Source organism: Myripristis murdjan, chromosome 5 (genome assembly GCF_902150065.1).
Source record: "Myripristis murdjan chromosome 5, fMyrMur1.1, whole genome shotgun sequence".
Lineage (NCBI taxonomy): Eukaryota > Metazoa > Chordata > Actinopteri > Holocentriformes > Holocentridae > Myripristis > Myripristis murdjan.
Genome location: NC_043984.1, coordinates 23,636,644 through 23,661,573, shown reverse-complemented (window position 1 = coordinate 23,661,573; position 24,930 = coordinate 23,636,644). Strand labels below are relative to the sequence as shown.

Here is a 24,930-nt window from a genome sequence, read left to right as displayed (position 1 = left end):
GAGCTCGCACACTGCCAGCTGAACTGAAACTCCTCCGACGAACACATTTGTTTTGTTTGGGAACACACCTGCACTGATGGCTCAAGGTAGGTTTTTATCGCTATCTTTTTTTTTTCCATGCAGAATTTTTTATTGTCCATTTGTCATTCACCAGTTTTTACGAGGTCAATAGCAACACATTAAAATTGGATTATAAATATTGATATTTGATCCGAGGTAATGCCAGACTAATTTTCCCCCATCTTAGCTAGTCAGTTCCTGCAAAACATTTGACTTCGATAGTTTCTTCCCACAATCTCCTAATATGGGAGTTGAGGGACAATTATAAACTTATGGGACTTTGAAGTCACATAGAGAAACTATTGTGATTTATTAGCTCATGGCAGTACAATGCATCATCATGATTTAGATAGTAGGCCTGTACCGTTTTCAGTGCTGTGACTGACTGTCTATTTATGGTATATGGTTAATGTTAGGAAGGGCAGTCTTGCCGTAATCAAGTCAATTTATTTATAGGACATATTTAAAAATGAAGGCCATCAGCCAAAGTGCTGCAGACAGGATGCCTGAAAATTAAAAGGTGACAGCTGTTATCACAAACTACACATCTCATCACACTCTGTTGCTGCTTTGAAAGCTGCTGGAACAATTCTTAAGAAGGGAGTTGCACAGCTATGCATTTCAAAAATGTTTCACCTTCATTTTAAAGGTGGAGATGATTGTTGCACTGGGACCTTGGTTCTTTTAATAGCATTGGAGAGCAGCTGGAGCCTCTACCAGTTAACTGCACCAAACTTTATGGGCACAGCGTCCTTAGAAATGGGTCGCCCAAAGCCCCTTTGAACCCATTCAAAACTTTACTGAAGACCAAGCTTCACATTTTCAAGATTGTCATAAAACACCTCTATAAGTTGCAGTTGTCGCTGACCCATTTGTTCAAACCAAAAATATCAGAGACACTACAATATCTACAAAATTTCCAGTGAGTATATTATAATACAGTATAGTATCTTTTGATAACCATAATTATTCAGTAGTTGTCTTGTGCTAACTGTTTGTCTACAATCAAAAAAGCCCCTCCTCCCATTCAACAGTCAGTATAATTTAAAGTGCATAGCCACAGTATGTTAATATTCCTTAATTTAGGCCAGCTGAGGCAACTAAATACATGAAAAGCCAAGGGGGTTTATCTAAATTCTCTCTCCATCCTGTAAGCAGAGATGATGAGGACATGGTGGGATGCAATGTCCTCATCCTTTCACTGCTGCAGAATTTGTATAATAAACAGAGTAGTGGGGAATCAGTGTCACCTGTTTGCCATGTGTTTGGGCACATGCACAAAGCGCTCAGTTAGACTTAAACGCCTTTGATTACCACAGTATGCAGCTCTGAAGTCAGCATGGACGGAAAAAAACAAGATGCCTCATTTTCGGCAGAGAGAGGGTTTTTGAGTCACAGTATTGTTCATTCACAGCTAACTGAAAGAGCACAAGTTATTTAACTTCAGACGAGAGTTTACATATTGGTTTTTCCAGGATTTAAACAGTGTTTACTGTACCCATTGCTGCCCACTTCACCCCAGCTAGATTTAGTTTTTAGTTTCCTTATAAGGCTTATGCTGGCCTCAGTGCTGCTCACATTAAGACAGCCCTTCTGTGGTGTTGCTCATGGTTGGTAGACTGGAGGCAAAGTGTGGGTGTGTACAGTGTGCCGTGGGTTAGTGAAGAGAGCAGGTTCAAAGAGGAGCAGGGAGTTGAATAAACTCAGGCACTGGAATATCTGCTTGTGATATGTTAAGGTCTCAGTATATAACCCTTAATCCTGTAAGTCAATTAAATAAATTCAGTTTGCCATGCTGCAGCTCTTACTTCAGGTTACATATTCTCGTACTACTGCATGGGAGCTAATGAAAATATGTTTTCTTTAATACTAGCTTCCTATATGTACCCACAACAAAACCCACCAATTATAACACTTTGAATATTGTGTTGTTTTACTGCAGCCACATTAAGGTGGGTTGTTTAGCTTTGAGTACTGAAAGTTTTTAGGTCATAGACCTTCATATGTTTTCATTTTGCTTAATTATCACCACATTCTTGTAAGCCATAGATCACTTTTACTGGGCTCTTTCCCCACTAGGTGTGCTAGAGTAGACCCCCCAACTGCTGTGAGACCCTGACACCCCCGTTTCTCCACAAAAATGAAGTAATAGATTAGATTAGATCTTTATTATTGTCCTATTAAGTCATAAAAACAAAAGACACAACAGAAGACAAGTCATAAGAACAAACGACATAATACATAATACAAGCGGTAATGAGGGTGATAGGGCACTGAATGTAGCAGCTGCAAACGGGCAAACAGACCCTCAACTGTAATGGCACCTTGTCAACAAATGAAAGTACTGAGGCAACAATAACTAACTAACTAACTAACTAACTAACTAATAAATGAATAAATAAATAAATAAATAAATAAATAAAGTACAATTTGTTCTCCACTAGGATAAAAAAATCACCACTAAAAACATCACAGTCAGTAAAATTTCACTTCACGGATTCACACTCTCTCTCACAGGCTTTTCTTCAGTGTGAGAATAGGCAAAAAATGCTGCATGTATTAGAACCAAATGATGTATATGGTTCCTCAATCAACTGTTAAATATGTGCTAGGCATTGCAGCACTCATTCTTAGTTGAGGTTCATACTGTTAATCTGTCAGCAAAAAGTCTGGATGGTGTTAAAAATGTGTGTAGCCCTAATAGCTCTAACCTTTCAATCCAGCAAAAGTGCAATCTCCATAAAAGTTTGACCAAAAAAGCGTAAAGTGAACAGCTGTACCGCAAGACATAACATTGTCAGCCTGAAGGCATTTGGTCCAATTAGTTACACCGTCATGTCTGCAGTTCGGAACTGCGCGAAGGTCGAGATCAGTGACAGATCAGAGCCAGGAGGAATGTCTAAATGATCCCCATGGATATTATGAGAAGCACCAAGAAGTTTTTGCAGCTTTGTCTTTGTGTATTCAGGCCTTTAGCCCTATCCTTGACATTGCCACCAAACACAAAGGCTTAATACATTGAGAGAGATTAACCTCCTGACATAATAAGGAGCAGCCCAACCAATAGTGAGACAACGGGAGGACTCAAAGTCAATGCAAACAGGAATTCAGAGGGTGGGATTCTGTTAGTCACTACACACCCTGGGGAGAAGGAGGGGTTATGTGTTTACACACTACACAGGGAGTGACTGACACCAGCTAATTCAGCGTGTCTGTGCTGACCTTGTTAAACCCATTCAGAAGCCCTGTGAAATGAAAATATGTTGACATAAATGAGAGCAACTGTCCTGGTCGAAGCTGAAGTTTATACACGCCTATTTTCCAACCAAGTCAACAGAGTTTGTAATTTCTCTAAAGGTCATAAAGTGGCCCTTCACGTATATAAAAAAGTTTTTTCTACCACTGAGACATTGGAAAGTGAAGTCATTATAGAGGTGAATTTTTGTAACTAGAAAGCTGTTGTTTTTTTGTTTGTTTGTTTGTTTTTAACACAAATGGATAAGTCACATCAGTGCAGAAAGGCAAACTGTCTGGCAAGAAATGCAGACTTTTCAGCAACCACAGTTTTAGGGCTAATTCACCACAAATTTGCCACAAAAAGTTGTATGCCATTGTTGGACCTTGTAAATCAATTTAAATGCCCTTTAGCCCATCCCAAACCTAGGATTTACCAAAACAGAAGTATACTATATGTTATATTGTTTTTAAATAGTTATACTTAATGACTATTTAATTGCTATTCAGACATATTGAATTCCTTTGCACTGATACAGCAGTTTGACATAACTGACATAATTCCTGAAGAAATTTATTGTAAAATAAATATGCACCACTTTTTTTTTTCATTTTTTATTAACAACTAAATTTTTACAAGGTAAAAATTTAGTTGTTTTTACAGTTGTTTTTACAATATTTAACATAGCAGGAAATTTAAGTCCCTCCTTCACAAGATGATGATGATAGCTAGACAAAAACATTTTTGCATTACATAGCATTTCATAATGATGCTGAATAACAAGCTATTATTATTTTTTTTACAATGAAGAATATATCAATATATCCCAAAAAGGGATATATTGAGTTCTTTTGTCATGTTCATTTATTATTTTTTCTTCTAAGCATTGGACATTGCCCGCTGGGACCTGCAGTGTGAGCTCAATAACACACACCATCGTACCGATCTGAATGGTGTCGATCGTCTGATTGTGAGGAGAGGCCAGCCGTTCACAGTCAACCTGCAGCTCCACTCAGGAGTCTATCAGCCAGGAGCCAGCTCTCTTGTCTGCACAGTAGAAACAGGTACAGTACAGGACTATTAGCCTTGTAATTTTGTTAAGCAATACCTTATATTCAACATCAATGTCAGTATAGGCTTTGAATGACTGACGTATCACTATTGTATCCGGCTATGCATACAATAGTGAGCAATGTATTTTTATTTTTCATCATATTTTTTTTAAATCATGCAGAGATGAGAGAATTGTTTGTCTTGAGCTGTCTCAGCAATTGAATTAAATTTCTCGATCAGTAATCACTCTATTATATGTATTTATGATATTAGAAGTCTTCTTTTAATAATTGCTCATTATAACCATATCAATACAGCATAGCACAGATTCACAATTCAGACAGTATTTTTATAGGTGTATGTATAATATGCTCTCAGATGTTTTAGTTTCTGTAAGTGGTAATGGCTTGCTAATTACCGCATAAATAACTTTTAATTAGACAAACATCAAAACAAACTTTCACCAGTACTTGAAAAATGTGTGGTATAGTGGATCATTAACAGAGGACAGGGGGAAACACTGTAATTGTGTTCTGTCCCTCAGGAAGTCTTGAGCACTGTGGAAATGCCTACTGTAACCATGTGTTTCCAGTGGCACCACGCCATGTTTATCTTCCTATTGCCCATTGTGATTTCAAAGATGACGAGGAAGAAGGAGCAGTCAGGTTAAGATCAGGCCATTTATATGGAAAAGGACATTGTGTTTGCTACTTAAGCTGTCAGTGAAACTGCTACTGGCTTTTAAAAGTGAGTACAGTTACAGAGGCTGTAAGGTATTATTCTGTTATTTTTTCCATTGTCGTCCTCAACTCGCCCCTCTTTGCACAGCGGGTGTTAACTGACTTTGCTGTTATTGTTAGGAGCCTGAGATATTCCTGTCAGGGCCTGAAGAGCACGCCTTTGAAAATACCTCCAAGCATCTCTGAAAACTGTCTCTTCTGCTTAGTTAACGTTTGGTTGAACTTGTCATGCAGAGTATGATAACACAACTGTTGCTTGCCATCAAATCCATCTGGTTAAACAGGAAGTGTGGCTGCCAACAGGAACCATATGTACAATCAGAGATAACATTATGAACTTTGAACATCAAGCATTTTTACCCCTCATAGTATCCCAGCCCACCCATGGTTTGGTTGGTTGCACTGAGTGGAAAGACTTCAAGAGACTGATTCTTTGGATCAATGCCTGGAGTAAACATGGACGAACTTGAGTTCACGTAGTTTACCAGAACTCAAATCTGCACTGAGGCCGCTAAGGGAGACTTGGGTTCCTATCGTCTTTGGTCATAATTATATCCCATTATGCAGTTTTGTTGTCCATGCATGCGAAAGGATTCCAGAAATGTTTGAACTAAATTAAGGGAGCGCTGGGAAAACTGCGGGAATGTGAGATCTAACTTTCCATTTCCAATTTATCATGCAGAGATGCAAATGCTTCACTTGACTGTATTTCCCAAGTGCAGCGTCCTCGCTCTGACCATAATGACTCCCACACACAGGTCCTCATCCCTCGGATCAGTATGGCACCAGGGCCTCTTTTGATCTGTCTGCCAACATCGATACTTCTTGCTGGAGCGCCGCTGTCACCGGTCCCCCAGGGAACATGGTGGCCCTGTCCATCTGCTCTCCACCAGATGCACCCATCGGCCGCTACACCCTGACGCTGGGTCATTCGGGGCGGTTTGAGTTTATCCTGCTCTTTAACCCCTGGTGCCCAGGTGGGTAAGCAGACTATATGTCAAGCTGTCAGTCTGTGGATCCTGTGTAGCAGTCTTAGGCTGTTGAATGCTTGAATGATGAGGTTTCATGCCAAAGTGAGCTTATGACAGGTGCCTGTGAGAAACAGAAGTAGGGTGTTGTAGCAGTAGCAGCGGTATCACATAACATGTATGACAGAACTGCAGTAGTTTAGGATTAGGACTATTAAAGAAAAATTCCACCCTAAAACACATTAACATTGTTGTTTTAAGGTATAATCCCATTTTTCCATTGGTAAAATGTATAATAGAGTTTCATAGGAAAGTGTGCTCTTGCTTTTCTGTGGTGGATGTCTCCTAGCAATGATGTTTATTTTAACATCATTGCCAATTGTGAGTCTACAAAGAAGGCCCTGTTCATTTATTTTTAGAGGCTGACATTAAAATTTTTCTTTGAAACATTTTTGTTTTAGATTGTACAATATTTTTTCCTATTAAATAGAATTGTAACTATGCTGATAATATTTCACATTGGCATCAGTAGATTAACTTTTGGCTACTTTGCCGTGGAATAACTAATATACAAAAAAGGAATAAAAAGGCACACAATGTAATTTGCCAGTTCAGGGTTTTAATGCTACTAATGCATTTTACGCTTTAATTTTCCTTTAATGGCGGAAAGTGAGTGAGTGGTTGACTGAAGGTGTAAATGACTGAGTGAGTGGATGTGTGTGGATGTGCTCAAGTAAAAGTTCATATTTCATTCAGATGGTATGAATAAACTCCAGAACTCAAGATACTGTATCTGTAAATGAAAATATTTGTGTTCCTGAATAGTTTCCAGACAATAATAACCTATACTTGCCAGCCTTGTTCTACTGAGGAGGTGTTTCATTATTGTATTGTTTTGCAATGTGACTTGGCAACAGGGGATGCGGTGTATATGGACAATGAGGAGAGTCTGAAGGAATATGTCTTATGTCAGGATGGAATCATTTTTCGAGGAAATTACAAACTTCCCCTACCTACACCATGGAATTTTGGCCAGGTACCAACACCAACAGTGACGTTCTCACTCATCACATTAATGAGACATGTTCCCACAGGAGAGCCAGTAATGTGCCGATAAGGATGAGGTTTATTGTGATAAGGGCACAATATCCCCTCACTAGGAGATTCATGTTGTTGCATAGTAGTAAATGTAGAAATTACTAAACAATAAACACTGAAATTGAGATTGTGACATTTGTATTTCTCAGGGAATATTCAAACTCTGTTAAAGTTGCAGAAATGTTCACATCTCCAAACCATATCTTGCTGATATGTGATACAGTCTGATTAGCATTGCATTACTAGTGCATGAGTGCGGATCACATAGAGCATGACAGAATTAAAAATCAAATTAGTTATGTTAGCACCTGTTGTTTACATTTAGGGAATTTGATTCAGTCTGACATTTCCCACCTCACTATTTTGTCATCACTTACAGAGGTAGATATGCAGTGCTGCCTTGAATTATACTTACTTCTACAGATGATTAGTGATGGTTGCCTGTTGTTTTGTATATTTGGGCAGTTTGAAACTGGAATCCTGGATGCCTGTTTGAGAATCCTGGATATGAATCCTAAATATCTACGCAATCCTGGGAAAGACTGCTCAGGGAGGAGGAATCCAATCTATGTGTGCAGAGTGTTGAGTGCCATGGTATATCATACTAATATTTGACCTTTCCATTTCCACTGTTTTATATGGAGGAGACACTTGCAGTTGCAGGCTACTGTTTTTCTCCCAAATGGCATGACTTAAAACTGCACATTAAATTCTGTGGACAAACATAATCTTGTTACGCTCCTTTGCTTTTTAGGTGAATTGCAATGATGACCAAGGCGTCTTGCTGGGAAAATGGACAGATGACTATGAAGGAGGTGTGAGCCCCATGTCCTGGAAGGGCAGCGTGGAGATCCTGCAGAACTGGGACAGGAACGCCTGTCAGCCAGTACGCTATGGACAGTGCTGGGTGTTTGCTGCAGTGGCCTGCTCAGGTAAGATAGACAGAGTGGAGCTCGGTAGCCTATCACTGCAAAACACATTTGGTTTATCTCTAGCAGGCACAGAGCAACATCAAATGTTTTAACAGAAAGTTGAATGTACATTGTTTTTTTCTACCCTGTTAGTTTCCAGGGCCCTTGGGATCCCCTGCCGAGTAGTCACCAACTATCTGTCAGCCCACGACACCAACGCCAACCTGGTGATTGAGCGCTACATCAATGAGGATGGACAGCCCATAAGATCCAGAGACATGATCTGGTTAGAAGTCTTATATAGTGTTATATATAGTATTAAATTATATATATATATATATATATATATATATATATATATATATATATATATATATATATAACATTTTCTTAGGTTTATATAAAATAATACGGGCTCAATACAATATATATATATATATATATATATATATATAATTTAATACGGGCTCAATACAATATATATATATATATATTATATATATATATATATATATATATATATATATATATATTGTATTGAGCCTGTATTATTTTATATAAACCTAAGAAAATGATATATTCTGACTACAGATGTCTCAGTAAAATAAGAGGGTTACCTCTGGGAGTACTTGTAAAGTGAAAGTGAGATACATCAATGGGCCATTTAAATAGTGATAGCTAGTCTATGGTATTAAATGAACTTTACTGTTTGACAGTTTGTCCTATCTGTACCATTATGCCTCAAATACTAGCAAGCTGAAATAAAAAGTGATCAGGGGACATTACTAGAGATTGGTTATAATAGATTACATCTAATTAGATATGCTGCCCAAAGTGTGGGTAACCCTTAGTATTACATTACTTATTACAGTCTAATGAATGCACTTCACTTTTGGTAAAGTTTAAATCTTTAATGTAACGCCAAATCAGAAGGTATGTCAGGTTTATTAAATCAGCTGATGTGTATATGTTTGTGTCTAAAGGAATTATCACTGCTGGGTGGAAAGCTGGATGACCAGGCCTGACCTCAAATCAGGTTTTGATGGCTGGCAGGCTAGTGACCCCACACCACAGGAGAAAAGCGAAGGTAACTAACAGTGTGTACTAATGAAGCCGTTTTGTTGAAGGGATTTCTTGACCAAAGAGGATCCACCATCTCTGTTTTTGCATCGTTTGTCTCTCAGGAGTGTACTGCTGCGGCCCCATCCCTGTCAAGGCCATTAAGGAGGGCGAGCTGATGATCAAGTATGATGCTCCATTTGTCTTTGCTGAGGTCAATGCAGATGTCGTCACCTTCATGCAGAAAAAAGACGGCAACACAGAAAAAGTCACTGCCGCCACCCTGGTGGGCCAGAAGATCAGCACAAAGAATGTTGGCAATGATAAAAGAGAGGATATCACTCATCTCTACAAGTACCCTGAAGGTACAGAGCAAACCACAGCCACACCTAACTTCAACCCATTACAAGCTAGTGTGACGTAAACCACAACACTGACACATTACAGTTTTACAACCAAATCTCAGGGAAAACCAGCTCAGACAAGTCATGTTTTTGTTGTTGTTGTTGTTGTTGTTGTTTTTTATAATTATTAATGTTTTTGCTGACTAAGTAGTATCAAAAGGCACAGAAGCAAGATTTAGTGAGATGCAGCTCAGGCCTTTACTATGAATATATTACTGCAGCATACCATGAAAAAAAACATATCCTTAAGAATATAAGAGACCTCCTCTGCTTACCAACAAGATACACCAAGATTATTTGCTGTGACAGTGAATACATTCCTTATCAGTAATTGTGCAATTCTTAATGCATATTGCATTCATGCATATCATTCATATTCATCATTGTGATATTCTTCATAAAGGTAACCTTTAGCTTTTGTGTAGGAAGGTCAGATTAATAACCATTTATTTATACAATTAATTTGGAATGTTGATTCAAATTTGAGATTTCTGTTGTTCACTGCCCCCTTTACAGTGTAAAGCTCTGTTATTGGGTCTATTCTGATTCATTCTATCAAAGTGTTTGCACAAGTTAGTGATTAAATATCCTCCTGCCAGGCTCTGCCGAAGAAAGAGAGGCTTTCAAGAAGGCCAACCACCAAAACAAGCTGCTCCAGCAGCAGGAGAACCAAGGCCTGCACCTCACCATCAAGGTTACATCAGAGATGAGGAAGGGCTGTGACTTTGATGTGTATGCTGTGGTTACTAACAACACACCCAGTGAGAAGAAGTGTCGTCTAGTGTTTGGGTCCACATCTGTGTCCTACAATGGAGTATTGGGAGAGAACTGTGGCTTTAAAGATCTGCTCAATGTTGAACTCCAGCCAGGAGGAGGTGAGCTCAGGCCAAGTCGCCATTTGTTATTCATATAAGTCTGTTTTAAAGGCTCGAGTTTACAGTGTGAGTGCTATATAAAATTCATTGTGCTAATTGTGTTGTTCCAGAGAGGCGAGTTCCACTAAGGCTGAACTATTCCAAGTATGGTGGTGCACTCACTGAGGACAACCTGATCCGTCTGGCAGCTCTGCTGATTGACTACACCACCAGAGATATCACACTGGCCGTGAGAAACATTGTACTGGAGAACCCTGAAATCAAAGTCAGAGTGAGTACAATGACCTGCCAGACAAAGATGAATGAAGACAAGCAGACAGTCTGACAGTCCAAGTCCCAGTTTGGCTATCTTGTAATTTAAAGAAATAGATGACTGGTTGGGTCACTAATGATGGCAAACACTTACAATGGCAAGGACCTGTGCAGTGTAACACGAAACTCTTGCTAATAAATGCTTTCATGCTAACAAAAACAGGTTTTCTGCCACCATGTCAGTGCCCAAGTTTTTCTTACAGTCTGGTGCTGATTTGAAAAGCTCTTCCTGGGCAATTTCCTGTATTATTGCTGTAAGCATTTGCAGAACTGTGACCAACAGCTATCTGATTCTGTTTGATACTCTAAATCTGTGAGTATATCAAAACTGCATGGCATGTTTCTGCAAACCCAACACCAGGCTGGTCAGATGCTATCGAAAGAGCCTGGCCCTACTGATGCAGTATTGTGCTTATTGTAAGACTTTTGGTAATATCTTGAGGTTGGCTGTGTCCTGCAGATCCTCGGTGAACCAAAGGAGAACCGAAAGCTGGCCGCAGAGCTCACCTTGCAGAACCCTCTACCAGAGCCACTGGAGAGCTGCTGCTTCAGCATTGAGGGAGCCAACCTCACTGGGGGACGCGTACTCACTGAGAGGTAGAGTGACTGCTTAATTACCCCACTGTAAATCACTCTTAAATCCGCTCTTCAGTGAGGTTTACACAAAGAGCACTAACACACTCACAGAGAGAACTACATGCTAAATCATAACATTATAAACCATAACTAACCACCGTTTCAACAAAGCTGTGCACTTGGACGAAACGGACATGTGCCTACCAGTTTCTGCTAAACATGTAATGGTGAACAGATTAAATATATTTACAAACCTCTGACTAACAAAGATGGTTACAGCATAAGCCTGAGGAATCTGTCAGAATATTTCATAGGTCTTAGAGTAACGGGAGCTAATTTAACCAACTCACCGTACCTGACCTGAAAATTAATCCAAAGGAAAATTTGATTTCTTTACAATCATTGCTTTTGTGCAATGGAATTTTTTTTTTTTTTTTTGGAAATTTGATCCCCAAGCTCTAAAATATGTTGTTGTAACCATCATATGGTTACAGATGTCTGAATGGACATGCTGCTGTTTAACCAGGACCAGCTTAACAGTAAAATAATATATATAGGATGAATAACCAGTGTGGTGGCTTGTTATAGCTGAAATCAAATTATCCTTCTTCTGCATAACCCAAGAGATTTTTTAGTGACAACTCAGCTGTACAGTAGGCAAATTCAGCTCATTGCTTGATACAGCTTTACATTTCTGTCTCCATGACTGATAATATAATGAACAAATGCATCTTTTGATATTACAGTCAGCATGTAAAGTGGTTGGCCAGTACATCAAAAAGAAATTAAACTATTATCGAAACTTCTTCCTCTTTTTTTTAACCTTCAGTTTGATACTGCAGCTCTGCCTCCATTCTGACCATAAATAGTCACAACTGTCATGGAGCCCCAAATAAGCAGCAATCAATTTTATAAATATTTATGTAGCCAAGGGGATATGATAAATTGTTCAGTGTGTGTTACTAATGTGATATTTAAATATTTACCCTTAGGCTTGACTCCGTAGTGGGACCTGGGGAACATGTCAAGGCAAAAATCTACTTCACACCCACCCATTTTGGACTCAGAAAACTGGTGGTGGACTTCAACAGCAACAAGCTGTGTCACGTCAAGGGCTATAGAAATGTCATCATCGGCAAATAAAGCCTCCCAAGCCTTATCCATCTATAGACAGCAGGAGATATTTGAAAATGTTTATATCTGTTATCTACTTATTTTTTTAAACATTATTTTTTGGCTTTTCTCCTTTTTTTGATAGTGACAGGACAGGCAGGGGAGAAAGAAGGGATGGCATGCAGCAAATGGCCTGGGTTTGAATTTGAACATAGGCCGCTGCAGGAAGGACTCAGCCTTGATAAGTTGCATGTGCTCTATCAGGTGCCCAACCATCCACTTATTATCAAATGCACCAGCTTTTACGGTATTTTGTGGCACATTATTTTAATATATAAAGATGTATGCTGTTCACTTTTGGAGCCCACTGTACATTGCTGTTTGGGAACATGTTTTTATTACCAGAAGTATTTTAATGTGACCTGGGCAACTGGTGAATCTGGTACTCATAAGTACTAACCAAATCTATGCATGCAACACCTTTAAACAGAATATGTGACATGGATTCTTCTCAGCATCTGAACTGATGAACAGTATTTTGAGTACTATGTACTATTTTATACTTTATAAGTCTGAAATTAAAGGAGTTTTTTCTCAATCATTAAGACTGTTTGTTACTTTTGAGGGTCATAAGTGTTCAGCCTTCAACAAATGTTGCAGTATTATCTGCCTGACATTTGCCTAATTATAGGAGATAGTCTTGAGCTGTAAAAATATTATAACCCCCTGCCAAACTACTAAATCTATGGACAAATCAACACAATCTCCTGTGCACACCAAGTTTCATTGACATAGAATTGACTGAAAATTACAAAAAGGTTGAGCGGTTTCACAGGAATCTGATATTTTATGTTTACCTGCGATGTTTGTATTCACAGGAATAAAGTTTATAGAAAGGTCTTAGCCTCTTGTGACCAATCTGTAGTAAATCTATAGAAGATTCAATATTAACAGCCTGATGTACCAAAAATGGAATTTACATCATAAACACCGGCATTATTTTTTTTTTTTATAATTCTGAAAAAAAACAAAACAAAAAAAAAAAAAAATGCAGCATCTTGTGTCTCACATTTCCATCCTTCAGTTGCTTGTTTTACTTGTGATACTGAGATATTTTTGGCCTCAGAAGAAGAGATGGTTAAAATTATATCACTGGTTTAAGTCTGGTAATCACAAACTTAAGCAAAATTGCATCACTGGAAGTCTGTCACATGGAGGAGAGAAAGAGCAGGAGCTGAGGCAGGTTTCATCAAAGAATGCAAAACTATGTAACAACTAAACCTGGAAAATATGACGAGCACAAGGAACACTGAGAGCACAAGGTGCACACATGGAAAATACAACACAATAAGCAGACAAAGAACTAAACTGAGGGTGGGTTTTAAATACACAAGGAACTAACTAGGAAACACACCTGAGGAAGAGGCTGGAACACAAGACTGGAGAGTACAAAGGATCGGCTGAGGGAAACACCAGGGAAGGAACAGATCTGAAGGAACAGAGTCTCATTACACAGACTCAGGACAGATGTGGAGGACTAAGAAGGGGAACAGACAGAGGAGCTGAGTGGCTAGGAAAACACAGGAGGGGGGTCGAGCAAACTGGGTAACAAGACACAGGTGAAAACACCAACAAGAGTGACACAGCAGGGCAAAGCAACAGGTAACATGAGCGACACAGCATGAGCAAAACTCAAAGAGCAAAGTCTATAAACATAGTCTGAGGGAAACTCAAAAAACAAAGCTTAGCGAGAGTCCAAACAGAGTCCACCAACAGTCTAAACACAGAAACCTGACAAAACCATAGGACATAACTGTATTTTACAGCTTCCGTCTCTGGTGTCAGTCATAAGGCTTCTGACCTGCAATTAACATGTGGGACAGTAAAAGCTGACAAATCAAGCCAGTCTCTTGAGGCCAGTCTCTTCGGCAATTATGTTTAATCCCCTGGATTCTGCGTTTGGTTTTAATAGTGGAAATGACTGCCACAGCTTAACATCTGTGGGTACAATATTCCCATGATACAGTAAACAGCAGGCCATGTACGGTATTTGCCATAGTGGGAGCAAGTGTTTGTGATCCCACACACTGAGAGCTGCTCATGGTAAGATTTCTCAGCAGAGATCACAGGAGCATAGGTCATCAGAGGGAAGAGGATACAGGGATAACAGTAAGTTGGTCTGGAACTCAGTCAAGTCGATATTCAGTGCACCATCAAATCAGAGGGAAATAGTGATGAAGGATCCAACCTGCTCATTAACCTGCTCAAGCTGGTGTAAGTAGGAGAGCTCCAGGGTTGTAAGAGAAGTAAGATGGAGTTATACAGTTCCACTGCAACGGTGGACACATGGGGAGTCAGGTAGAGGGAGAACTCAAACTTGAACTTCTGGCCACAGTCAATAGACAGATGCTCCATCAGCAGAGAGGTAAAACCAGAGCCAGTGCCACTGCCAGCGCTGTGCCAGTGCCTTGGTCTGCACTGGGAACAGAAAAACCTCCATTATAACCACTCAACAACAATAAATACATTCATGAGACATCATTTCATTTGTGGGAGACACACATCAGTTTACAGATCCTGTCCAGGTCAGTTTTCTCTTGGCCAGTAGTGTAATGACCGCAACACCTGCCTCTCCCTTCCCAATGATCAGCTTCAGTCTGAAGGCTGTAGGTTCCAGTCTGCACCTCATCTCTACAAAACAAACAAACAAACAAACAAACAAACAACTGTTTAGGAAAGCCTAACCACTGCACACACAGTGAGTTGACCATTTGGTGCATTTGGTCAATTTTTTGGATGATTTTATGTTTAGACTGAATTTCATGCTTGTTCTGACATAATGCAAGCACTTTAAGTACAAGAGTAAAATGAGCAAACCAGATTAGGTCCAAGTTAAGTTCAAAGAATCATTTTGGATCAGTCAGGTCTGAGTGAGTAATGTGTGCATTACAAGAATGAGTTAATGGATCTCACCAATGACAGTTGGCTCCAAGTCAGCAAACACTGCTGTGGGTACATGCTTGCCAGCTCCTGTCTCACTGAAAAAGGAATTGAGGGAGTCATCTCCTCCTCCAGTGGTTTTATCACCGGGCGTCTGTCCATCAGGTTGGATGCCATGTTCCAGACAGTACAGCTTTCAGAATGCATTGCTCTGGGAGCTGGGAGCTTGCTAATCATTATCAGAACTTACTGCCATAAAAACAATTCACAAGCCACTATTTGTATCATCTATACACAGTTCTTTTAAGGCAATTCAATTTGGCTAGGGCAATGAAACATTTATTTAAAATACATAAATGAATGGAGATCAGCTTGTAGCTCCTTTGATCATTGTAGTATAAAACTGAGATTATTTGGCATTATGAAGCACTGTTTTATTTTTCAGGATTATTATTATGGATTATCATTATGATGTTATGATGTGATAGCTGACATATATTGATAACATCACTTTTGCAGCTATTATCTATGGTAAACCTGTGGGAGCTAAGTAGCCTTGTAGGTTGATGAAGTTTCTCTATTGCTATTGAATAGCTGTATGTTTTGCTGTTCTCTGCGCAGTTTACCTCTGTTTTCTGCTCTGTTGTACACAAAACTCGACCAGCTCAATTCATCAGCATTTTTCCTTAAACTTAGAGATTCAAAATGTTAAGTAGCATTATTTATTAGCTGGTTAGATCTGTCGAAATAAATTATCAATAAATAAATAAATTCATAAGTAAATCAATCGATCAATTCATTCATTCATTAAAGAACTGAATGAATTTCAGCCTCAACCCTGTTAGTGTAATGGTTACATATTTCTCATGCTATGAGGACATGAATACATCAAAAATCATTTTATTTATATTATTTTTCCATTTCTTAACAATACTAACTAGGTTTCAAAAAATTGTTATGCTTCTCAACCCCTACTGTTAGACAAATACATGCAGTGGGCCTGTTTCTGGCTTGGACATATTAAATTCCTAATTTTCTCCTCATGAAACTCCTAACTTCCACCTCTTTTTTCTTCTTCTAAGAATAAGTTTGAATCATGCTCATGTACAAAAGCATACTGTATGTACTGTGTTCAGGCCAAGTGCCTTGGTCTAATTGTTGGTAAGATTAGAGGTGATGCTGCCCTCTGCTGGTCAGCCACAGCAAGTGCAACAAACGCAAATGGCAGGCTGCAGCTAAAGAGCCTTGCTTCTACTGATCAGTAGCTGGCAGCAAAACACAACTGTAAGTCAAAGCCAGTTAAAAAGCAATTAGGCAGAAGGTGTAGTGCAGTGAACGAGGCATTGTGCATGTGTACAGTGTGTGGTTTTGGGATTGTAAAGTGCTTGTCCATGCTGTAGATATTCAGAATGATAATACGTGTGCCCTTTTATTATTCCATTGCATAATACATAATTTCCTCATATGGAAAATGGGTCTCAGCCCCCTCAATCTGAAGGCTGCATTATGAGCTTGAAAACCATAACATCCTAGATATCATCCATAGATCAAATGAATGAAGCCACTAGGGGAGCCTAGACTGTGTGCTTCCCAACCAATACTCTGGGTTTCTCCTCTCTTTAACCTTTACTTCACTTTCCACCAATATGAATGATTTAGAGGTATGCAGACTTGTGTCAGATATGAGCAGTTCAGACCAAGTCTTAGCTATTATGTTAAAAAAAAAAAAAATATTGTTACCTTACCAAAGGTTCCTTGTGTTAAAAAATGCAATACAGTGGTGAAATGAATGTGCTGATAAAATGCTTATTATTCAATGCAGGCTGGGTGTTGAGTTTGCTGACAGCTGCAATGACACACACACATACACATACGCACGCACGCACGCACACACACACACACACACACACACACACACACACACACACGCACACACACAAATAATCCACTATGGCTCTTCAACAGGGATTAATCACAATATTTTCAAGGTATAAAACCACCTTAAGATGTATTAGTTTTTGTAAGTGAGTAATCACAGCAAATTTCACATACAAGACTGAGACTTAAACTCTATGGCTCCTCTGTGTATTCCTGTCTCCACTTTGTTTCATATCCTTTCTTCAGCTGTGTCAACAATTAGCTTGCACCCCTTTAAATGCCTTCATTTTATCATCTACTCACAGACCAGGACGGAATAACAGACAAAAGAAAAAAAAAAAAAAAAATAAGACCAAAGACATTATTTCTTTTCCTCTGTTAAAATGAATGTATTTAACAGAATACATATCAAACAGCAGCACTTAGAACAAACACAGTCAAAAAGAGAAATGTAATACAGAGATGAAGAACTTGACAGTCTTCCATGTAAAAATGTTGGCAAAAAGTTATATTGTACATGAGAAAATGGTGACAAAGGTTTAGAATAATTATCATAGTATTGTGTTTCTTGGATCATTTGGTTAAGCAGCACAGAATCAACTGTATTTTAGTGATAACAGTGTACCGTCTACAGTGTAAAGAGTGAATACACACAGGAATATACAAATCATCTCGACATGGTGAAGGCAAACATTTGTATTCACACAGACATTCTAGTTGTGGTTTAGAAAGCTACGCCTTTAAAATACAGATAGTTTTCTTTCAAAATGTTGAAACAAAGTTTACGTAAACCACTTTTTAAAAAGTTGTTTCAATAAATGAAAAAATGGCATTCATTCTCCATTCATTAGAAAGCATTTACTTTGAAATACTGCAGCTTTTGGCATATGTTTTAGTAAAAGACAGTAGATAGCGGAGGCATTTTAAAAGCAGAGTGTCTGTTTGAGAGCAATTTTGATATAGCTGTATCAGTGAACCATGACTGTGTATCTCTTATTTGCTATGTTTTTCCATGACAACCGTGACGTTCCACTAAAATTTGGGTGCTAGTTATCTCGAGGCCACCAACGGGGTCCTGCTCAGACAAAAACTTGTTCTTCTTGCTCATAACAGCCTCATGGTTACATAAACATCAACTCAATGAAGTGGGGAAAAAACGGACAAATAACATCAGCAAAGAGAACATGTTTGTGTATTGGCAATATAATCATGCCCTTTATTGGCATTCAACAGCATTGGCATCCAAACAACCATATTAATAAAGACAGACAAACAAATCAGCAACTGAGCTGACAGATTAACATGTAGCTGCAACACAAAGGGTCCAGTTATGGTCCACGCCTGCCCTCCATGATGAAGTCTAAGTTAATGACCTTGCCTCTTAAGAGATAAATCAGGAACATGCACTCCTCTTCCTCCATTTCTGCACACATAACACCGGTGTGTTTGCAGACAGACAGATGGACCGCTCTAAAGCACACAGCTCTCATTGCAGTCAGTGGTGCTATCAGCCGATCTCCTCTTCAGTTCCCTGTCCTCTGTCTGGTGGTGGTGATGGTGGTGGGGGTGGCCTGATCTCCCCTGCGCCCGGCGCCCTGGCTGCTGAGGCTGGGTGTCTTCCAACCCAGAGCCCTGGCTTCTCTCGGCCTCCACCTGCAGGTAGGCACGAACGCGATGGTGCTGCGCCACAGTGCCGCTGAAGTCAATGACGCGACACTCGTACGTGCCCTCATCTGACGGCTTGACGCTGGACAGGCGGAGCTTGTGGGAGATGTTGCTACCAACCACTTTCACCACCTAACGGGAGGAGATTAAGAATTCTTATTCCGAGCCATACCCAGGCGAGTTGCGGATACTATAAATTGCAAACACATGAATTATTTAATATCCTGTATCACTGTCAACAGTGAGAAAGTTAATTAAAAATGCATTCAGAGTTAACTAAGCATCTATCCATTGATGGGAATTAATCTTGTAAAAGCTTGTTTTTTTTTCATATTCACTGTAGAAAGAAAGTTGGGTAGTTTTCTTCCATATTAACTTTCTTTTGTGCTAGATGACAGTTGATGCCAGATCAAACTCACACTAATTTTGGTGGCATCTTTGGACGTCTCCTCCAGGGGCACAACCTGCGCAGAGATAAGGATGACGCATTAGTAACAGAAGGCTGCACATTCCACATACATCTCATGTCTTAAAGCAGCAAAGAATTACAGTGGATGGGCATGTTTGATTTTTTTCAACGTTTTGTCTGTAACAAAGCTTAGCTGTAATGCCTTGGATTGCTGATTTGTTGTAGTTACTACAGCTGCTAACATCCTGGCAGCTGAGCTATGCGTGTGCATTTTGTGTGTGTGTGCATGCATGACTGTGTGCGTATGTTTATATTAGTGTATGTTTGTGTGTGTACGTGCATACACTCTACCGAGAACGCAGGCCTCTGAGGAGGAAGGTGTGTGTATGTGTATGCAGAGGCAGCAAGATATTCTTTCGGGCATATAGGTATGAATTATGCATGGAGCAGACAGAGATTTTGAAAATCTATTTCTTCCTCAGTGCCAATTATAGTGTCTAGAGGCACAACAGGGGAGCCTGAGTTCCCCCACGATGGGAGAGAGTCAACCTGTTCCCCAAATGCTGGCAAATGCTAATCAGCAATTATCCATTCGTTTCTGTGCCAGAGGGTTTCTGCCATGGCTAATATTGTATTTCCCTCTGCCTGATATACAGTAAGCTTTAGGTTCAGTCCAAGCAATTCTGTCCACATTAATGAAATTGGAAAAACTGAAACTTTGTAATTGCATTCCACCAAAAAGTAAAAGTTGAATCTTGAATGAAAAAAAACAAAAAAACAAAAAAAAAAAACAATAAAAACAAGAGCCACCAATATGAAATAAAAACCACAGCTGATACCATGTATCTGTGTAACATATCATATGCTTTTATGTTGAGAGAGGATTAAGCCCACTTCATTTTGATCAGCTGCTGTATGCCAAGCAACATTCATGATAATATATTCAAGGCTCCCCCTCACCAATATGTTGCCCCTAGTGGCTTACTTGATTAGTGATCCAGGCAGGCTTCTCTTGCCAGTTTCTGTGGTTCTTAATGTACCACCACTGGATCTCGAGGGAGTAGGAGGGAGAGCCCGCTCCGCGAAAGGAGCAGGCCATCTCTACATCCTCACCGCTCTGCGTCGTGATGTCATGAGGCACCTCTGTGAAGAGAGCTGGAGGAGAGAAAGAAACAAAGTGGAAAAGATGGATGGAATATACATCCACAGGAATCTATGTCGGTTTTTTTGCAAATTCAGCTAAATGACAAGATTTCACTTTTTTTTCAGCATGAGACACATTGAAGTCAAACATGTTAGTAGCCATGGCTTCTAGCATGGCGTATCGGTCAAACTATTATCTTCTCACCCACACTGCATGGCAACCATTAATGGGTATATGGTCTGAATTTTTTGCTATCTTTAAAATGTCTGTGATATGATATCTCATACAATTAATCAATTATTGCATGTACATTACAAAACAAACAATTATAATTAAAACGATTATATACAAATTAAGTAAATAAAAAAATAGAAATAAAGAATAAGATCTAAGTATAACAGAATAAGATCTGTTGTACTCAGATCTTATTCTGTTATACTTAGATCTTATTCTTTATTTCTATTTTTTTTTTTTTTTTTTTTTTACTTAATTTGTAATCTGTGGATACTGCTGAAGAAAATGTGAATTTCCTGCGGGATGAATAAAGTATCTACCTACCTACCCTACCCTACCTAGATAGTCTTGGAACAGAATAGCAAATGTGACCCAGTCTTACCACAGTCATGCTCTCAAGAATTTTACCTGCCTGGATGAGAATTAAATTTTATAGATTGAATTCAGATGCATTAGAGTTCTATATAGTTCAGTCTTTTGGTCCTTTCTCCTAATCTAATTTTCTGCAAATGCACATAACACTTTTTTTTCTTGATCACAAGGGAAGTCAGAAATTGCAGAGAGTGCAACACAAACTTTCAAAAAAAAAAAAAAAAAAAAAAAAAGTGTAAGGATGTTATGCAGGCTTACTGTGAACATTGTAGCTAAAAATGTTTGGGATATGCATTTCAAACTGTCATTGCACTTCAATCCTGAACCCAAGACAAACCTACAGAGCAGAGAAGATAATTTCTTCTGCATTTGCTTTCTGTAATGGTCAATAATTCATTACAACAGAGCATTGGCAGCCGAAATGACAAAGTCCTGTTTTCCTATTCTCTTTCTTCCTCCAGGCCTCTGTGCATATTCTCTGACTCAGCATCCAGCATGTGTGGGGGGACACTTTCTAATCCCTCTAGTCTATAGAGGCCCAGACAAAATGGAGACATCAACTCCCCAAATACTCCCCTATCTGTAACCACACATCCAGCCATTAAAACCCACAGCTCAATCCTCTTAACTGGCTCTCTTAAAACACAAGAAATTCATTGTTAATCCACTTCTGCTCACCACCACAGAGGCTGGAGCTCGACTCAAGGCAAGTCTCTGAGAGATAATACTGGGGCTGTCTATGATGCACCATCTGGTGATCATGACAAAGTAAAAAAAAAAAAAAAATAATAAATAAATAAGTAAGTAAAAAGAAGGCTCAAGTTGTTTTGGATGATAGTGGAATTTAGTTGAAGGCCAGCTCCACCTTGAAGTTTTGCTTTTAAGGAAATAATCTATGCTGAAAATGGTGTTTACATGTGTTTCAGGTGTTCTGGTGGATTAGGTATTAGCATTGACAAGTTTTACTTGATTGATTTGAGGACTGCAGCAAAGGATTTTATTGTGAGAATTTAGTTTTATGTGGCTGACTTTATTACAAATGAACATGAAAAACATATATTATGATAATTTTTGAAAACCACTATATAAAGTATGAGCACATCCATAAAAATACACAGTCCACAGGCCTAAAAAGCCCAGCATTGCATTCATCCTTGCAAACCTTGTAAAAAATTCAATAAAAAAAAGAGGAAATTTATGGTGGCAGCTCCACACACAGCCTTTGTTCATTTTTATAATTCATTTCTATACATGGAATCAATAAAAACTTGCATAAAATATCACGTTGAGTTCACATACCATGAAATGTAATCTCCTTACAGTCAATTCACTGTCATGCAGTTAATATTCTGCTTATTTCATACTGCGCTGACCACCTCCATTCAATACAGTATGCTAATTAATGCGGCTAATGTATAATGAAAGTGAACGCATGCTCAGGCCATCAAAGCAGGTCTAAACTGTGTAAAAGCCCAAGTCATGATTGGTTGTAAATGCATCATGCACCATTGAGCCTTGCATTTACACCCGTGCCCCCTACACTCCCCCCCCCCTCTCTCTCTCTCTCCCTCTCTCTCGGACTAAGTGGACAAATGAGTTTCTGTTTTTGTTTGCTTCCCTCAAGTGCTGTGGTGGGAATTTAAACTACATCGAAAAAAGAGGGATAAAAGCTGTGAACTTGCAGAAATGTACTTTTAAATTTAGATTTATTCATTATTTGTTGAACTCTTGTTTTATAAGGCTTTTATTTAAAAAAAAAAGCACTAAACTTACATCAAAACAATCAAAATTTACAACCAAATATTAGCTGACAGCCCTCAAATTTAAATAAATAAATATATAAATAAATAAAGCATGATAACCACCTGAACCAATTGAGAATACTGCATACTGAATGAGATTGCTGGTGCGTTGCTGTTGGTCCTCAGGCAACAGGCGACAAGGAGCTGCAGATGACTTGGTTACTGCAGATTTGATTCATTTAACAATGCTGAGAGGGACTGGGATTTACTGCATAGAGTGGCAATGTTAACTGGCATCCAGCATGCCCGTGTCAAAACTGGAAAGATTTCACATGAATGCACAATCAAATCTAACACAGGCTTACTGCATGTAATCATGATACCTTGAAGAAACAATAAAACTTTTGTGGCTTTCATGGTGCGTATATCAATTTGCAAGGATGATGTTGTTTACCTTGATACAGTTATACATAGGATTACTGCATATGTATAACGATTTATGTATGAAATAGCATCAACAGTAACCCATTGTGCTTATTTCACACATATGAGAGCTGGATATCAGCAAGATGCAGCCTCTCCCCCTCAAATGATTACATTACATGCCCATTTAGCAATAAGCAAAATCCATGCTCTCCTTAGGAGAATAAAATCAGTTTTTAAGCTTCACAAATACTACAGTTGACAACCCACTGTAAACTTTCCTGTACCTAAAGAGTGCATGCTTCAGTGTTGCACAAAACATATTTTTTGTAATATGAATTATTAATCCATCTATTGCTTTAGACAGCCTCTATAGAGCCTCAATTTGGATTTCTGCAAACTCTTGAGAGACCCAAGAATATCTAGAAAATCACTATTCATACTGCATCCTACACATGATGCACCACGATGAAATGAATTACATGATGCTGCAGACTTCAGTCAAAGTCAGTATCACAATGAAATATGAAGAGCATCTCTATAGGGATAATGACGCTCCGGATTACCTGCAAATGTAAATGTCAGACATGCTTTATTGTTGAATAGCAAAAGAGCCCTTTGATAGCCTTTAATCTTTGGTACATTAAAAGTGATTATAGAATAAAACAGTGCTGCTCTAAGGCAGGCTATATTCTATGTCCCATCCAAAGAATAATCATCTTTTAAAGAACCACTGGCATTAGAAGAATTGTGAATCTTTAGACCAGGTGAGCAAAGCAAGCATGATGCTGTGTCTAATTGTGCATCTGTGACACAGAGAACAAAACTGACCCCAAGGCGGATGGAAAGATGCAAGGAAAGGAGGGTGAGAATGGAGGAGCAGCGAAGAGGACTTTGGTGTGGTTTGATTGACTGGGTCTCCAGGAGTCGTGCCCTTGATGCGCCAGCGCCTGCGGCCAGCCAGCGGCCTCATTTGTGAGAGGGAGACGTAAGGATGGAGAGGTACAGAGGCCAAGAAGAGGGAGGAAGAAGGAAGAGAGGAAGTCCGAGAGAAAAGGAGGACAAGGGCAGAGGTGAAGTGAGGCAAGTGAAAGAGCTAAGAAAGACAGATGGAAAAGAGTGGGAAAGGAAAAGAAAAGAGAGAAAGCAATTGAAAAGTCAAGAGAGCCTAAATCCGCACAAAATCAGTGACAAGTACGAAATAGGATTTCTGGAGAAGGATTGAGACATAGAAAGGTATGCAGGCACACACACCAAGATGAGCATGTGGAATAGACAAAAAGTTGAAAAGCAAAACAAATAGAAGGGCTGGGATGATGTGATGAAAAAGTCTAGATATAAAGAAGGGGCACAAACATTCAATTCAGCAATATTTTTCTTTTACCCAATGAGTTGTATCCTCCTGAACTCTGAGCAGGGAACTCACTACCCTCAACACTGATAACGTTCAAAGTAATTCTCTTCTTCTGGTGTTGGCCGCTCTGATGGATGCAGCTATATTCAGAGACCAGCGTTAAGACCAAAACAAAGAACAACTCAAGAAACCATTCCCCTTACATGCCTGACAAGCTGCTGAGTCACTTAGTGTGAGCCACAAACACAGCTTTCACAGAGTCGTGTTTGCACCAGAAACATTCAATTTCCTCGGGAGAGTGCAAAGTTGCAAACAAGCTGTCTCCATTATAGAGGCAACACAAGCTGTCTCTACATTTAGTATTC

At 39.1% G+C, this 24,930-nt stretch overlaps 2 protein-coding genes and 1 pseudogene across 2 annotated transcripts in view; 1 reads left to right on the top strand and 2 right to left on the bottom strand.

Annotated features, from left to right (window-relative positions):
- tgm2b (transglutaminase 2b) lies at positions 1-13,002 on the top strand. The gene is made up of 13 exons (XM_030051351.1): positions 1-86; positions 4,180-4,359; positions 5,847-6,065; positions 6,974-7,092; positions 7,620-7,748; positions 7,909-8,086; positions 8,219-8,351; positions 9,049-9,152; positions 9,250-9,489; positions 10,128-10,403; positions 10,514-10,674; positions 11,176-11,312; positions 12,284-13,002. Exons 1-13 carry the CDS (start codon positions 77-79, stop codon positions 12,432-12,434), a joined length of 2,037 nt encoding a protein of 678 aa, XP_029907211.1. The 5' UTR covers positions 1-76; the 3' UTR covers positions 12,435-13,002.
- A 1,243-nt stretch (positions 13,003-14,245) lies between these two features.
- Positions 14,246-18,330, bottom strand: LOC115359283 (tubulin alpha-1C chain-like; annotated as a pseudogene).
- Positions 17,643-24,930, bottom strand: part of vstm2lb (V-set and transmembrane domain containing 2 like b) — a 30,119-nt gene continuing 22,831 nt past the window's right edge. The window contains exons 2-4 of the mRNA XM_030052101.1: positions 20,282-20,451; positions 19,307-19,351; positions 17,643-19,019 (exon numbers count right to left, since the gene is read on the bottom strand). Of these exons, the coding sequence (XP_029907961.1) occupies positions 18,693-19,019; positions 19,307-19,351; positions 20,282-20,451 (542 nt within the window). The 3' untranslated portion in view covers positions 17,643-18,692. The remainder of the gene's footprint in view (positions 19,020-19,306; positions 19,352-20,281; positions 20,452-24,930) is intronic.

Bases quoted from the DNA above. Each gene is read 5' to 3' on its own strand.
- tgm2b (XM_030051351.1), top strand. The intron at 9,153-9,249 runs GTAACTAACAGT...TTTGTCTCTCAG, and splicing joins ACCACAGGAGAAAAGCGAAG to GAGTGTACTGCTGCGGCCCC. The intron at 10,404-10,513 runs GTGAGCTCAGGC...GTGTTGTTCCAG, and splicing joins TGAACTCCAGCCAGGAGGAG to AGAGGCGAGTTCCACTAAGG.